This window comes from Neoarius graeffei, chromosome 17 (assembly GCF_027579695.1).
Source record: "Neoarius graeffei isolate fNeoGra1 chromosome 17, fNeoGra1.pri, whole genome shotgun sequence".
Lineage (NCBI taxonomy): Eukaryota > Metazoa > Chordata > Actinopteri > Siluriformes > Ariidae > Neoarius > Neoarius graeffei.
The window spans coordinates 25,333,602-25,348,872 of record NC_083585.1 but is presented as its reverse complement, the minus strand read 5'-3'; the positions used below and the strand labels follow the sequence as shown (position 1 = coordinate 25,348,872).

The 15,271-nt window shown below is 41.1% G+C and overlaps 1 protein-coding gene across 3 annotated transcripts in view; it reads left to right on the top strand.

The window, feature by feature from the left end:
* The window catches only part of LOC132901467 (alpha-2-macroglobulin-like), a 105,705-nt gene that overhangs the window by 14,074 nt on the left and 76,360 nt on the right, over positions 1 to 15,271 (top strand). The window contains exon 1 of one of the 3 annotated variants that reach the window (XM_060943879.1): positions 7,529 to 7,718. The exons of the other annotated variants lie outside the window; for them this stretch is intronic. Within the exon in view, the coding sequence (XP_060799862.1) occupies positions 7,621 to 7,718 (98 nt within the window). The 5' untranslated portion in view covers positions 7,529 to 7,620. Of the gene's footprint in view, positions 1 to 7,528; positions 7,719 to 15,271 lie in introns of those variants that run through there. 3 annotated transcript variants of the gene reach the window in all.

Sequence of the window (15,271 nt, the reverse complement as noted above, 5' to 3'; positions counted from 1 at the left end):
ACTGCAGTGTATGTCCTCCTTTGCCAGTCACCTTGGATAAAAATGTCTGCTAAATGTGATGTAATGATTCATAGAGTCAGCACAAGTAACTACAGTACACCCATTCTTTTCCATTTTAAAATGTTTTAGAGCTTGTGCCCCAAGACAATCAAAGAATCTCAGAGGAGACAATGATTAGTTAGTTAACGTTAGTAAAGCATCCTAAATTTTCACTGAGTTTAGTTTGAGTGAGTCAGTGTACATCTGAGGCTAAGGGTGTGAGAATGAGTGAAAGTATGACCATTTCCTTAAATTTTTTATTGGAAAATTAGTGAGAAATTAAAACAAAATTCTAAACAAAACTAGTACTGGTACTGTGTAACAAAAATCATTTTCTTTTCATTTCATTCATGTCATTTTTCACATAAAAATGCTTTTCATGTGCATTTTAAGACATGAAACTCAAAGTCCAAGCTAACAGATGATCTGTGTACTTTTAGAATCAAAGAATGGTTTTCCTTCTGAAGTTAGGCACTGTCCCAACATACAACATGACATGCCTTTCACACAATACAACGTGACTTGAGTACGTTTGTGTGTGTGAGAGACACCAACTAACTGACAAAAAATTCCGGAAATATCTGTTCTCCACTACTGAGAGAGGGATGTTGCATCCAATGACCATGGCCGAATCCCATTTCACCCCTTGGACATACCCCTTGGCCCTTCCCCTCCATTTTGCGCGTTCACGTGAAGGGGTAGGGGTATCCCAATCCCAGTTAACGCGGAGGGGAAGGGGTAGGGCTTCTGTACCCCTCCAAACGGAGATTTTCCTGGAGCTGACTCCGAACGAAGGGGTTTGAGTGATTTCCCACAATGCCATGCGGATTTCAGCGAGATTTCATGCGGATTTCAGAAAGATGGCGGTTCCCGCGGTGAAAGATTGTCATAAATGTATTTTCTCCATTATTTACGTGTTTTAAGTTGTTATCCAGAGGAAACACGCCGCTTGATTCGCTTTCGAGCTGAGAATGAGCAGCGATTTCTGAAATCCAAGCTGCTGCTAAAAAGCTTTGGGAGTGAGTATTGTTTTCGGTTGCTTTACTGCGTACGTTTTGTTCTGTTATTCTCGCTTTTATTGTTTACATGAGTGTTCTGACACTTCATTCTGTCGGATGTGGTGCACGAAGCGCCAAAGATATCCCATTCAGTGGTGTTAGTTAACAAATCACACCCTGCCAGCAGAGAGCTCTGGCTCTGACTGTAGCGGCTGGTCGCAGCCAATGACGCATTTGGTCGCGTTTTGCTAACGTAAACGCTGACGGAGGTACGCGATGACGTATGCGATCGTTGAAGGGCTATCCCAAAACGTAAGGGTTGAATTTCAAGCCCTATCCCTTGTAGCTCAGTTTCAAGGGGAAGGGCCAAGGGGAAGGCGGAGGGGAAGGGGGAGGGGTAGGGGTAGAAATTAGAATTGGGATTGGGCCCAAATCTGTTAGTATTGAATTTGTGATGGCTTTTTGTTGTGGGTGGGTAGCATTGTACTGTGTATCTTTTGCAGTAAGGAATCCAGAAATGGACGGCTGCTCTGTCTCACTTGGGATGATCTTGTTCTTCAGATATTCTGCAAATCTAAACAAGAAAAAAAAAAAGTAAAATTAGTAGGCCTACTTGTTTTCTGTTTTTAATCATGTAGACATTAACATGTTTTTATCATTTTCAATATCAAAGTCTGAGTTCATTTAATCTGAACATATTTGTTTATACACAGTATAATGTTTAATACAAGCCAGCCAGGATGTTCCCTTAAGCAGTTTAGCTAGACCACAATGCATTCACTAAACACTCGCTAAAATACCGGTAGCCTCAGTAAACACAGAACGTTGTGACAATGTAGCCAGAATCAGAGTCCTCTAGGGCTCTGGCCAGAATGTGAGAATGAAGCCCTGGCAACATTCTAGAGAGCCGTATAATGAAGTAGAATAAACAGTTGTTGTGAATTTCAGAATGTTCAGCGGAATCCTCCAGATCCAAGTTGCGTGCTTTTGGCGAATTTGGTTTCTCGCCAGAGACTAATAAATGCACTGGTAAAGCCACGCTATGTAGAGGCATTGTGTGCCCTGTCGTTTGGGTAAGACTGTGGGATAATGCTTCGCGTCGGAGTAGGCTACACTCCAATCTGTCGGGATGTACTGCGCTATAAAACGTCAGCTGAGCTTACACTTTACATAGCCCAAATGGCCCATTATTCACATTGCCTACATGACACCAGAGAGAGGAAGAGAATAGAATTGAATGTCTCTGATGACACGTAATCCCAGCACTAATAACACACATCGCACAGCGTCCACGACTTGGTGCAGTACGTAGCAAACAGTTAAACGCCTGGTTTAACTTGCATTGCTAGTCATCTCGTCTCAGTGGTTTAAATGCCTTTCATGACAAGCACTGACTTTCCCATTGCGAAGAGCGAACTTCTGTTTTACATACTTAGTTTGCAGCCTGGGTAACTGTTTATTTGATTCACGTTTTATCCTTTGCTGTCCGGTTCTTATCATAAGTCTGTGTCGTTCTGACCAGAGCCTTTATAACAATCTTGTAAACGTTCTCTGCTCTGACCAAATCACCACCTTCTGGCTATGCCTTCCCAATGTGTGTTAACTGGTAGCCTAGCCCACATAATCTAACACTAGACTGAACACAAAAGCAATCCAATAAAAAAATCTACTTCACTATTTTATATTCAGCAAAGCAAAACAAATCCTTGACAGCGTTAATATATTAACACATTCCACTTCTAGCCACCAACTAGCCTGTACAGATTCTTGCTAGCTGTAGCCTAGCTGTGTTACTTACTTGTCCTTATGCAGCCTCAGGTGACAAGCGAAGTTTGATGTGGTTGACTGGCTGTCCGAAATTGTGGCTCCACATGTTCTGCACGTAGCAATGCGTTTGCCATCTGTATTGGAGTATTCTTTAAATCCAAAGGAAATTAAGCGGGGAATCATGTTTTTATCCGTCCGTTCATCATTCAGCGTCATCAATGTTCAGCGTCCTCGTTGCCCATCACCGTTTGGTTTTTCATTTGAACCAGTTGAAGTGCTTGAGTGACACCTAGTGCTAGTGGATTGAGCTGCCGTAGCCTAGGACAAGGAGCTACACCGCATTCAAATAATAACGAGTGTACTTGGATTCAAAATCGAGGGGGGGGGAGAGAATATTTATACCTGATACGCCAAGTCATTGCAAGCTAAAACTGTCAAGTCCAAGTCAAGTCTCGAGTCAACAGCATGCAAGTCCGAGTCGAGTTGCAAGTCATTCCTCATCTAGGGATTTCAAGTCTCAAGTCATCAAAATGGTGACTCGAGTCTGACTCGAGTCCAAGTCACATGACTCGAGTCCACATGTCTGCCAAATGGTAATATACACCCATGGGCCACTTTATTAGGTGAAACTCCTGCTCATACAGTTATCAGCTAATCATGTGGCAGTAGCGCAATGAATAAAATCATGCAGATACAGATCAATGGTTTCAGTTCATGTTCATATCAGACCTCAGAATGGGGAAAATGATATTTCAGTGACTTTGCCAGTGCCATTGATGTGGCTGAAAGATGGGTTGGGTAAAGTATTTGGGAAATGGAACTCCTGGGATTTTCACACACAATAGTTCTGCAGGTGGAAACACCATTGAGGAGGTCAGATAAGAATTGGTCATTGAGAAATGTTCATGAGAGGGGTCAGATAATTAATGTCCAGACAGGCTCAAGCTAACAGGAAGACAATGGTAATTCAACAAACCATTCTTTACAACTGTGGCGAGCAGAAATGCATCATGGAAAGCACAGCACATTAGATAACAGCAGAAGATGGCATTGGGTTCCACTCTTGTTGGATGTGAACAGAAATCTGAGGCTATATTGCACAGAGGCTAAACAAATCTGGACAGTTGGACTGGTGAAATTTTGCCTGATGAATTTTGATTTCTGCTGTGACATGCAGCAATGCCACACCCAGTTTTCAAACAGCACAGGGGCAAATGTATGATCCTGGTTATTTAATTCTTCTTTTTCTCACTTGCTGGTAACCTGAAGTGAGATCAGAATGAGACTACACAAACTAAGGGATGCTTTCATTTGTTTAGTTGATGTTTTGGCCAGTTTATTAGCAACAGTACTATATGTATTTCAGGAAGAAATGAACAAATACACTGTGGAAATACATATATTGTAGAAATACATGTATTTCAACCTCTCAAATAACCATAAGTCACTTATTAGTTTCAGTATATCTGACTGACTATTTGTCTTTTCATCACAGCTGGGATAGGCTCCAGCTTGCCTGCGACCCTATAGAACAGGATAAAGCGGCTAGAGATAATAAGATGAGATGAGATCATTTGATTTCATGAAAAGTTACACATGCCAATGTACTAAGCCAAAATTGTGTAAACTGTCAGGGTCAGCTGGAATGAGTAATGTTTGTTCTGCTACTAAAATGGTCACCAAGTGAAGGATGGCTCCTATTTGGTATAATTCATATGAAAAAGACAGAGTTGTAACAGCTACTAAAATGCTACCATCTAAAAATGCTTGGCCCCTGCTTTAATATTTGCAAGAATGCTTTGAAATATCGGTTCACTACCAGTGTTCACAAAAATAATTGTTTGCTCAGGGTTTTTTTTTTAGTGTTTACAAAAGAAACAGGTTAGTGACTATGTTTACTGTTAGTAAACAGTGTCTAATGATGAAAAGACAGACAAACTGTTGAACATATTTTAAACCAGAATCTGAGTATCATTCAACTCACATGGTTTAAATTCCCATTTTGTTTATTAACAGCTAAATCAGATTTTTGACGATTATGTATTAATTTCATAATAGAATGAATTCTGCCACTGAAGAGAAAGATTTGTCAGGCAAAGAAAAAAAGCTCTGAGGTCTGTCCATTTATCATTTCTACACTATTTTATAAGGTTGCCACTGATTTTTGGTGAAGTAGCTTCATCTCACACTGGAAAAATTAGAAAAATCCAACCTTTTAATTGAAATAAATTTATTTAGAGAAAAACAAATCCCTCATCAAGAAAGTATTATTTTCAACAAAAACACATGTGCCACTATTATTGGCATCCCTGGAAATGATAGTGAACACAATGTAACTGAATAGTGTTTGCCATTTAAATTGTACATTTCTGAGTTGATTGGAGTGTGTATGAACTTTCAAGCTGAAATCCACAACTTCCTGATTAACTGGGGTACAAATATGAGGTGACAGAGGCCAAATTCACTTAATCATCCATCAGTATGGAACAGATAAGGGAACACACAAACCAAATGAGAGAGAAGTATGTTGACCTTCATTAGTCAGGGAATGATTATTTAAATGAAATGAAATAAATAAATACATTTAAAAAAGCTACTTTCCGGGGGCGTCGTGGCTCAGGTGGTTGGGGCGCCGTGCCATGAATGCGGGCGACCCGGGTTCGATTCCGGCCCGGGGTCGTTTCCCGATCCCTTCCCGTCTCTCTCTCTCCCGCTCGTTTCCTGTCTCTACACTGTCCTATCCAATAAAGGTGCAAAAAGCCCAAAAAAATATCTTTAAAAAAAAAAAAAGCTACTTTCCTAAAAATGTCCATTTCTACTGTTAGGGTAATTTTAAAAAATAAAAAATACTGGACACCAACTGGAACAAAAATAAATAAATAATTCACCGATCACTGTTGGTGAATTACAAGAAAAAGTAAATTATTGGGGTTTCCAAGTCTCCAAAACCACCATCAGATGCCACCTCCATGCCAACAGTTTATTTGGAAGGCATGTTTAAAAACAAACAAACAAACAAAACAGCCTTTTCTGTCAGTTAACCATAAACATCAGCTCCTGAAGGTTGTGAAATGTTACTACAAGTTTGACTGGAACTGTGTTCTATGGTTTGATGTAACAAGAACCCTAAAAAAGAACCTGATCCCAGCTGTAAAATATGGTGGAAGTTCTGTGATGATTTGGGGCTGTTTTACCTCCAAAGGCCCTGGAAACCTTGTTTGGATTCATGGACTCCATGAAATACCAGGACATTTTAAATCAAAATCTGGCTGCCTCTGCCAGGAAACTAAAACAGACTTATTATTGGATCTTCCAGCAGGACAATGATCTGAAACATATGTCCAAATCAACACAAAAATGGTTCGCTGACTACAGACTCAAGCTTTTGTCATGGCTATCTCGGTCCCCTGACCTGAACCCCACTGAAAACCTGTGGGGTGAGCTGAAGAGGAGACAGCACAAGAGAGGCCTGGGATCCTGGATGATGTGGAGAGATTGTGTAAAGAGGAATGGTCTCAGATGCCCTGCTCTGTATCTCCAACCTTATAAAATGTTATAGGATAAGACTCAGTGCTGTTTTACTGGCAAAGGGAGATTATACAAAGTATTAAATGCAGGGGTGCCAATAATGGTGGCACGTGTTTTTTTTCTCATCTCATTATCTCTAGCCGCTTTATCCTGTTCTACAGGGTTGCAGGCAAGCTGGAGCCTATCCCAGTTGACTACGGGCGAAAGGTGGGATACACCCTGGACAGGTCGCCAGGTCATCACAGGGCTGACATATAGACACAGACAACCATTCACACTCACATTCACACCTACGGTCAATTTAGAGTCACCAGTTAACCTAACCTGCATGTCTTTGGGGGAAACCGGAGCACCCAGAGGAAACCCACGCGGACAACATGCAAACTCTGCACAGAAAGGCCCTCGCCGGCCACGGGGCTCAAACCCGGACCTTCTTGCAGTGAGGTGACAGCGTTAACCACTACACCACCGTGCCGCCCGTGCTTATCTATTTGCTAATTTAAATACAAATGGCAATTCTTTTTTGGCCAGGCAGTGTATTTCATGATGCTTGTATATACAGTTATATGAGAAACAAAAAAACTCCTCTACAGGAAACTCTGCCATGGCAAACGCTCTGTCGGTGGTCAGAGACAATGTTTCAAGAACAATCTGAAAGTCTTCCTGAAAGACTTCTCAATTGACACTGAGTCCTGGGAGTCTCTGGCAGCAAACAGACCAGCCTGGTGCAGTCTCATCTGGCAAGGAGCCAAATCAGCAGAAGAGTGATGCACCTCCATGGCCGTTGAGAAGCTGCAACTTTGCAAGGCAAGAGCCTCCAGCACCCCACCCACTTACTGGTGCCCTACCTGTGGGAGAGGGTTCCTCACCCAGATTGGTCTTATCAGCCATTTTTGGGTCCACACCAGATTGACTTCAACCTAACCAGTGGACCAGTGGATTTTGAAAACAAAGGATGAACAATGCAACTGCAGGAACAACAGTCTGCAGGTGTTAATATTGCCTTAATCCCATTATGAACATTCAAGAAATATACTGCTATTGAATATTGCCTATTTTCCTGTTTATATTTATAGAACATCAATAGTATCAAGAGGCAAAAATCATTATACTATTTTTTCGCAAAAGCTATGACATGTCACCAATGTTCATTTATAGCATTTGCAGTGTAGCTGGAATACACTGCTCAAACTGGTTAATCATTAGTGAGAGTATAACAGTAGCTAGACCTCTTTTGGACTGAGTGTCCTTTTAAAAAGGGACAAAACATCAGAACTTGGTATTTGTAATGGACTTCAACATGATTATCAGCCAGATCCAAATATGGATAAGGTTACTTTTAGCCTTCTTCCTCTTTCATACTGTTTATGGACAAACCTCAGGACCGTAAGTAATCATAAAGCATTTCTGGTAGTGAAATATGTGATATATAAATTGGACGATAACAAAGGTCTTAAATACTATATTTAAAAATGTATGTTAAAGTCAAGATTCCCCCTGACCCGAGGATATGGATTCTGGGAGATATACAAACTCTAGATGTAAGCTTTACTAAAAAATATTTCATATTACTTGCGGGTACAGCTGGTAAAAAATGTATTTTGCAGAATTGGAAATCAGAGTTTCCTCCATCGCAGAGACAATGGTTAAATGAATTAACATCCTACAGCACACCTGAAAAAATCTTATTCATTGTGAGGAGGAACCCAGAGAAGTATGAAAAGATATGGGGCTCTTTCTTGGCCTTACTACCATCATTTACATTACTTTAATTAGTATGTCAGTATATAACTTGCTACCCTTTACTATTTTTACTATTTTTGTCTACTAAACTTCTATGATTTTATGATTATTTGGGACCTCATATGTTACCTATATTTTTATTATAAACAGACAAGTTCATATTATTTGCAGTGTGTCATTGTGTAATCTGTGTATGTATAGGTGTTTTGTTTAGTACAACCCCGATTCCAAAAAAGTTGGGACAAAGTACAAATTGTAAATAAAAACGGAATGCAATAATTTACAAATCTCAAAAACTGATATTGTATTCACAATAGAACATAGACAACATATCAAATGTCGAAAGTGAGACATTTTGAAATTTCATGCCAAATATTGGCTCATTTGAAATTTCATGATAGCAACACATCTCAAAAAAGTTGGGACAGGGGCAATAAGAGGCTGGAAAAGTTAAAGGTACAAAAAAGGAACAGCTGGAGGACCAAATTGCAACTCATTAGGTCAATTGGCAATAGGTCATTAACATGACTGGGTATAAAAAGAGCATCTTGGAGTGGCAGCAGCTCTCAGAAGTAAAGATGGGAAGAGGATCACCAGTCCCCCTAATTCTGCGCTGACAAATAGTGGAGCAATATCAGAAAGGAGTTTGACAGTGTAAAATTGCAAAGAGTTTGAACATATCATCTACAGTGCATAATATCATCAAAAGATTCAGAGAATCTGGAAGAATCTCTGTGCATAAGGGTCAAGGCCGGAAAACCATACTGGGTGCCTGTGATCTTCGGGCCCTTAGACGGCACTGCATCACATACAGGCATGCTTCTGTATTGGAAATCACAAAATGGGCTCAGGAATATTTCCAGAGAACATTATCTGTGAACACAATTCACCGTGCCATCTGCCGTTGCCAGCTAAAACTCTATAGTTCAAAGAAGAAGCCGTATCTAAACATGATCCAGAAGCGCAGACATCTTCTCTGGGCCAAGGCTCATTTAAAATGGACTGTGGCAAAGTGGAAAACTGTTCTGTGGTCAGACGAATCAAAATTTGAAGTTCTTTATGGAATTCAGGGACGCCGTGTCATTCGGACTAAAGAGGAGAAGGACGACCCAAGTTGTTATCAGCGCTCAGTTCAGAAGCCTGCATCTCTGATGGTATGGGGTTGCATTAGTGCGTGTGGCATGGGCAGCTTACACATCTGGAAAGACACCATCAATGCTGAAAGGTATATCCAGGTTCTAGAGCAACATATGCTCCCATCCAGACGATGTCTCTTTCAGGGAAGACCTTGCATTTTCCAACATGACAATGCCAAACCACATACTGCATCAATTACAGCATCATGGCTGCATAGAAGAAGGGTCCGGTACTGAACTGGCCAGCCTGCAGTCCAGATCTTTCACCCACAGAAAACATTTGGCACATCATAAAACAGAAGATACGACGAAAAAGACCTAAGACAGTTGAGCAACTAGAATCCTACATTAGACAAGAATGGGTTAACATTCCTATCCCTAAACTTGAGCAACTTGTCTCCTCAGTCCCCAGATGTTTACAGACTGTTGTAAAGAGAATGTTGGATTGCCGAAGTCTGTCCAGAGTGATCAAGGAAGCAACTTCATGTCTGGCCTATTCCAACAAGTTATGCATCAGCTGCAGATCAAACAGTTACGCTCCAGTGCCTATCATCCAGAATCCCAAGGAGCACTTGAGAGGTTCCACCAGACTTTCAAGACCATGCTGAAGACTTACTGTATGGCCAATGAGAGAGACTGGGATGATGGAGTGCCTCTTTTGTTGTTCGCTTATCGCGAGACAGTGCAGGATTCCCTGGGATTTAACCCGTTCGAGCTGGTGTTCGGCCATGATGTCAGAGGTCCCCTGAAGATGCTGAGGGAGAAGTGGCTAAATGACACAGTCACGTACAATCTTCTTGACTATGTCTCTAACTTCAAGGAGAGACTGAAGACGGCATGTACTGCTGCCAGTGAACACCTGAAGATGGCTCAGCAGAACATGAAGATGTGGTATGACCGTACATCCAGAGCTAGAAAATTCCAGCCAGGTGAGAGTGTCCTTGTGTTGCTGCCCATTCCTGGAAATGTCCTCAGTGCAAAGTTCAGTGGACCGTACATCATAGAAAGCCGCATCAGTGACATCGACTATGTCATCAGGACACTTGACCGAGGGAAGAAGAGATGAGTCTGCCATGTTAACATGCTGAAGCCCTACTACGAGCGTGATAAAGAGGCCAAAACAGCTGCTGTTGTCAGTCTGGAGAAGCCACAAGAAGAGGAAGCAGAAAAAGACTTCAGCATCCTGACATCAAGATCATCTTTCAAGCTGTGCAACTCAGCAATTCTGGCAGATCTTGATAGAAAATTGTCTCATCTGACACCCCAGCAATGTGCTGACGTGAAGGAGTTGTTTGACTGTTTTTCTTGTTTGTTTCCTGATGTTCCTTCCAGGACAACTGTACTATTTCATGATGTTGATGTTGGTGACCATGCCACAGTTAAGCAGCACCCATACCGAGTTAGTCCTCACAAGCTAGAGTTGATGCGGACTGAAGTTCAGTACATGCTCGATAATCAACTTATTAAGCCCAGTCAGAGTGATTGGAGTTCTCCATGTATCTTGGTACCAAAGCCAGATGGTTCTGTACATTTTGTCACTGACTATCGCAAAGTCAACTCGTGTACTGTAGCAGACACTTACCCCATCCCATGAATAGATGATTGCATTGATTGTGTGGGACGAGCTAAATACATCAGCAAATTCGACCTGCTGAAAGGCTACTGGCAAGTACCACTGACTGAGAGGGCTGAAAGAGTATCAGCATTTGTGACACCCGATGGACTCTATCAATATTGTGTCATGCCATTTGGAATGAAGAATGCAAATGCCACATTCCAACGACTAATGAATCTGGTTTTACAAGGTCTTCCCAGGTGCAATGTCTACATTGATGACATTGTGTTGAGTAGCGACACATGGGAGGAGCATATTCAGGATCTCAGAGATCTGTTCGATAGACTAAGCAAAGCTGGTTTGACAGTTAACCTGGCCAAAAGTGAAATTGGTGAGGGAAGTGTTACCTATCTGGGTCATGTAGTCGGACATGGTGCAGTTCATCCCAGAGAGGCCAAAGTTGAAGCCATAGTGAACTTTCCAGTCCCGTTGTACAGGAAGTCTCTTGTACGCTTTCTTGGTGTGGCTGGATTTTATCGGAAGTTCTGCAAGAATTTCTCAGAGATTGTGCTTCCCCTCACTGCCCTGACTTCCAAGAAGGCTAAGTTTATTTGGGATGACCATTGTCAGAAGGCTTTTGACTCTGTTAAATCAATGTTATCCAGTCATCCAGTGTTGCTAGCTCCAGATTTTCACAAACCGTTCAAATTGGCAGTTGATGCTAGTGATTTGGGCTGTGGATCAGTGTTGTTGCAAGAAGATAACTTAGGCATAGATCACCCTGTAGCTTACTTCTCAAAGAAGTTCAATCAACATCAATGCAATTATTCCACTATTGAGAAGGAAGCGTTGGCTTTACTGCTGGCCTTGCAACACTTTGATGTGTATATATCTACAAGCTGTGAGCCTACTCTTGTGTGCTCGGATCATAATCCACTGACTTTTGTTCAAAAAATGAAGTGTAAAAATCAAAGACTCTTGAGATGGAGTTTGATTTTACAAGAGTATAATTTGGATGTCAAACATATCAAAGGTAAAGACAATGTGTTAGCAGATACTTTGTCAAGAATGTAATTAATTATTCCATAGTTGTATACACGATATACAGTTATGTCAATGTACCATATGTATACATAATAGACTAATTGAACTTGAATGTAGTTACATAGTATATATATATATATATATATATATATATATATATATATATATATATATATATGTGTGTGTATAAAGTGGGAAAAGTTGTCGATTCAAGACCCCCAACTTTTTGCTAGGCGGGGGGGTTGTTACCTATATTTTTATTATAAACAGACAAGTTCATATTATTTGCAGTGTGTCATTGTGTAATCTGTGTATGTATAGTTGTTTTGTTTAGTATTTATTAGATGTGATAGAGTTAAACACTAGGGGGCAGTTGTAGTAGAGTTAGAAAAAAGACTGGTTTCCGGTGGGACACGGAGTGCATGCACCATTTTGGCGTCTCCTTCTTCTTCTACATCGTGGTCTCGCGAGCGAGCAAACACGAATTAATTTCAGCCAGACGCCATCGGAATACACGGCTTTATCAAGTTGATCTGCGGTCTCACGCTACCGCTACTCATCTCTTGTTCCTGTAGCTCGCGCGCATGGCCGGTGACCATTTTAGGAGCTGATGCAACACGCATTTCGCCATTACGCAATCTGCTGTAGGGGTTACACACCCTGATACACGTCAGGAATAATCCCTCTGGATTACATCGTGGATTCACCTTGTCATCATCTCTCTGGACTCACCAACTGACTCGAGTCAGGCAGCTAAGGACATTATAACACTCACCAGGCCTGTTGATGACATACTAGTTGATAATTATAGCACATTATTATAAATATTTGTATATATTGTAATTTGCAAATATTGTTATAGTTAACTTTGTGTATATATATATATATAATGTGTGTGTGTGTGTGTGTGTATATATATATATATATATATATATATATTAGTTTTTTTTGTAAATTTGTTCAAAATATATTATTTTGCAAATATTACATGTTGTTTTGTTATATGTCTATTGGTTACCAAATTCTTTGTTACTAAGCTGTGATTTTCCTATTTCTACGAAAAGCTTAAATAATTACAATGTACATAACACATACATCATTTGACTGTATTTTATTTTGATTTTCAGATGTAACCAAAGGTGAATTCATGCAATTTATTTATTTATTTATTTTACCGTACCAGGGCTGAGGGTGGGGGTTGGTAAGGGGTTCTGATTTTGTGTGTCTGTTCCTTTGTCTTGTTTGTGAAATCATACATAAAAAAGACTTCAATAAAAATATCTTGAAAAAATGTATGTTAAAATAAATTTGTATTTAGGTATTTACCTTTTCTAGTAGGTGTTGGTAAATGAACATGAACAAATGTCATTGGTTCTTGTGTTAAAGTACAGTACACAATTATGCTGTTTAATTGTAAAAAGAGAGGGAATGAAGATGGCTATTGTTCATGTACTAAACACTTGTAGCAGATATTCTTATTGCATTTATATCTGCACCCACAGGCATTAAGAAGTAACTTTATAATGTTAGAAGTAACCTCACGTTTATGAAGGCAGTATTAGAAATATGTCCACTTTTACAATTCCGAGCTTTTAATGCCATTAAATTACATAGTATACTGTAGCTAATCAAATTATCTTTTAATTTAGAGCATCTAATTTGACAGTGGTTTACCAAAAATACACATTTTTGTGTCTGCATAAGTATTGTTTTTGGTTAATGCTAGCCAATTTCTCCTCACTTTAAGCACTGGATTAAAAATCCTGACTTATTTCTACAACCTGGTTATATGGATGATCATTTAATCGGTCCACGTAAATGTGTGTGGCATCCGTCCATCTCAAAAGATGATGGTAGTGCCTAGGGTGGTCATCAGTCCGGTTGCAAGCAACATCGGGAGTGGCTGAGTAGTCCGATCCTCGCATGGCAATCTCTTCCACAGTTGATGCAGGTGTAATCTGATTGTGGGTTGAGGGCCTGGTCTTGTTGCCTCTGCTTCCTTTGTCTCCTCTTTTCTAACAACTGCTGGTTGTGACTCTCCTCTCTTGATACCAGAGCAGATTGCGTGGCGCCATCTTTCCGTGTCTCCTGCTAGTTGCTCCCAACCGTTGGGGTCGATATTCATCATCTTCATGTCGTGCTTGCATGCATCTTTGAAGCGGAGTAGAGGTCGGCCGACTGCGCGCCGTCCCAGTGCCAGTTCACTGTACAAGAAGTCTTTGGGGATGCGGCCATCATACATGCGGTGCATGTGTTCCAGCCAGCGAAGCCTTCTCTGACATACAATCACTTCTTGTATGCAGGTGGATGTCCTCTGTAGACGTTTTAAACACAAAGTTTAGCAGCATGGAGAAATTATGCCAAATAGAGTTGGTGCTAGGACACAACCTTGTTTTAAGCCGCTCTTGATGGCAAAAGGCTCTGAGGCTTCTCTGTTGTAGGTCACTACTCCTAGCATGTTGTCGTGGAAAGAAGCGATAATGCTGAGTAACTGGGGAGGGCAGCCGATCTTGTGCAGGAGCTGGAAGAGACCGTCTCTGCTCACTAAATTGAAGGCTTTGGTGAGGTCAATAAATGCAATATACAGTGGCATCTGCTGCTCCCGGCACTTCTCTTGGAGCTGTCGTACTGAGAATATCATATCCACTGTAGATCTCTGAGCTCTGAAGGTGCAATGAGATTCAGGGTAGATTTGATTTGCAAGAACTTGCAGTCGGCCGAGTACAACCCTGGCAAAGACTTTGCCAATGATGCTGAGCAGTGAGATACCTCTGTAGCTATTACAGTCACTTCAGTCCCCTTTCTTCTTATACAGGGTGATGATCTTGGCATTGCGCATATCTTGGGGTACCTTGGCCTCTTTCCAGCAAAGAAGAAGCAGGTCGTGAAGTGGCTCAAGCAGGACTTGTTTCCTGCATTTGATGACCTCAGGTAGATCTCCATCCTCTCCTGGTGCTTTTCCACTCTTCGGGGCATCGATGGCTTTGCCAAGTTCTTCTAATGTGGGTTCAGCATTCAGTTCATCTGCTATAGGAAGTCTGTCTGTGGTGTCTAAGGCTCTTTGGCTGACCAAGTTTTCAGTGGTATATAGGTCCAGATAGTATTCAACCCATCATTCCATTTGTTTGGTCTTGTCAGTGATAGTTTCACCAGTCTTTGATTTCAGGGGAGCAGTCTTCTTTGTTGGCTTGCCAGTGGCTTGCTTGATGCCATCATACATCCCCCTGATGTTACCTGTGTCAGATGCTTGCTGGATGTTATTTGACAGCTGGCACCAGTAGTCATTAGCACAGCGGCAGGCTGTTTTTTGGGCTTCCTTGCATGTTATCTTGAGTGCAAGTAGGTTCCTCTGACTGGGATCACTCTTGTAGTTAAGGTGAGCTTCTCTCTTGGCAGTGACGACAGGGTCCAGTTGCACGATATTGACCTCAAACCAGTCTGCATTCTTCTGCTCCTTCTTT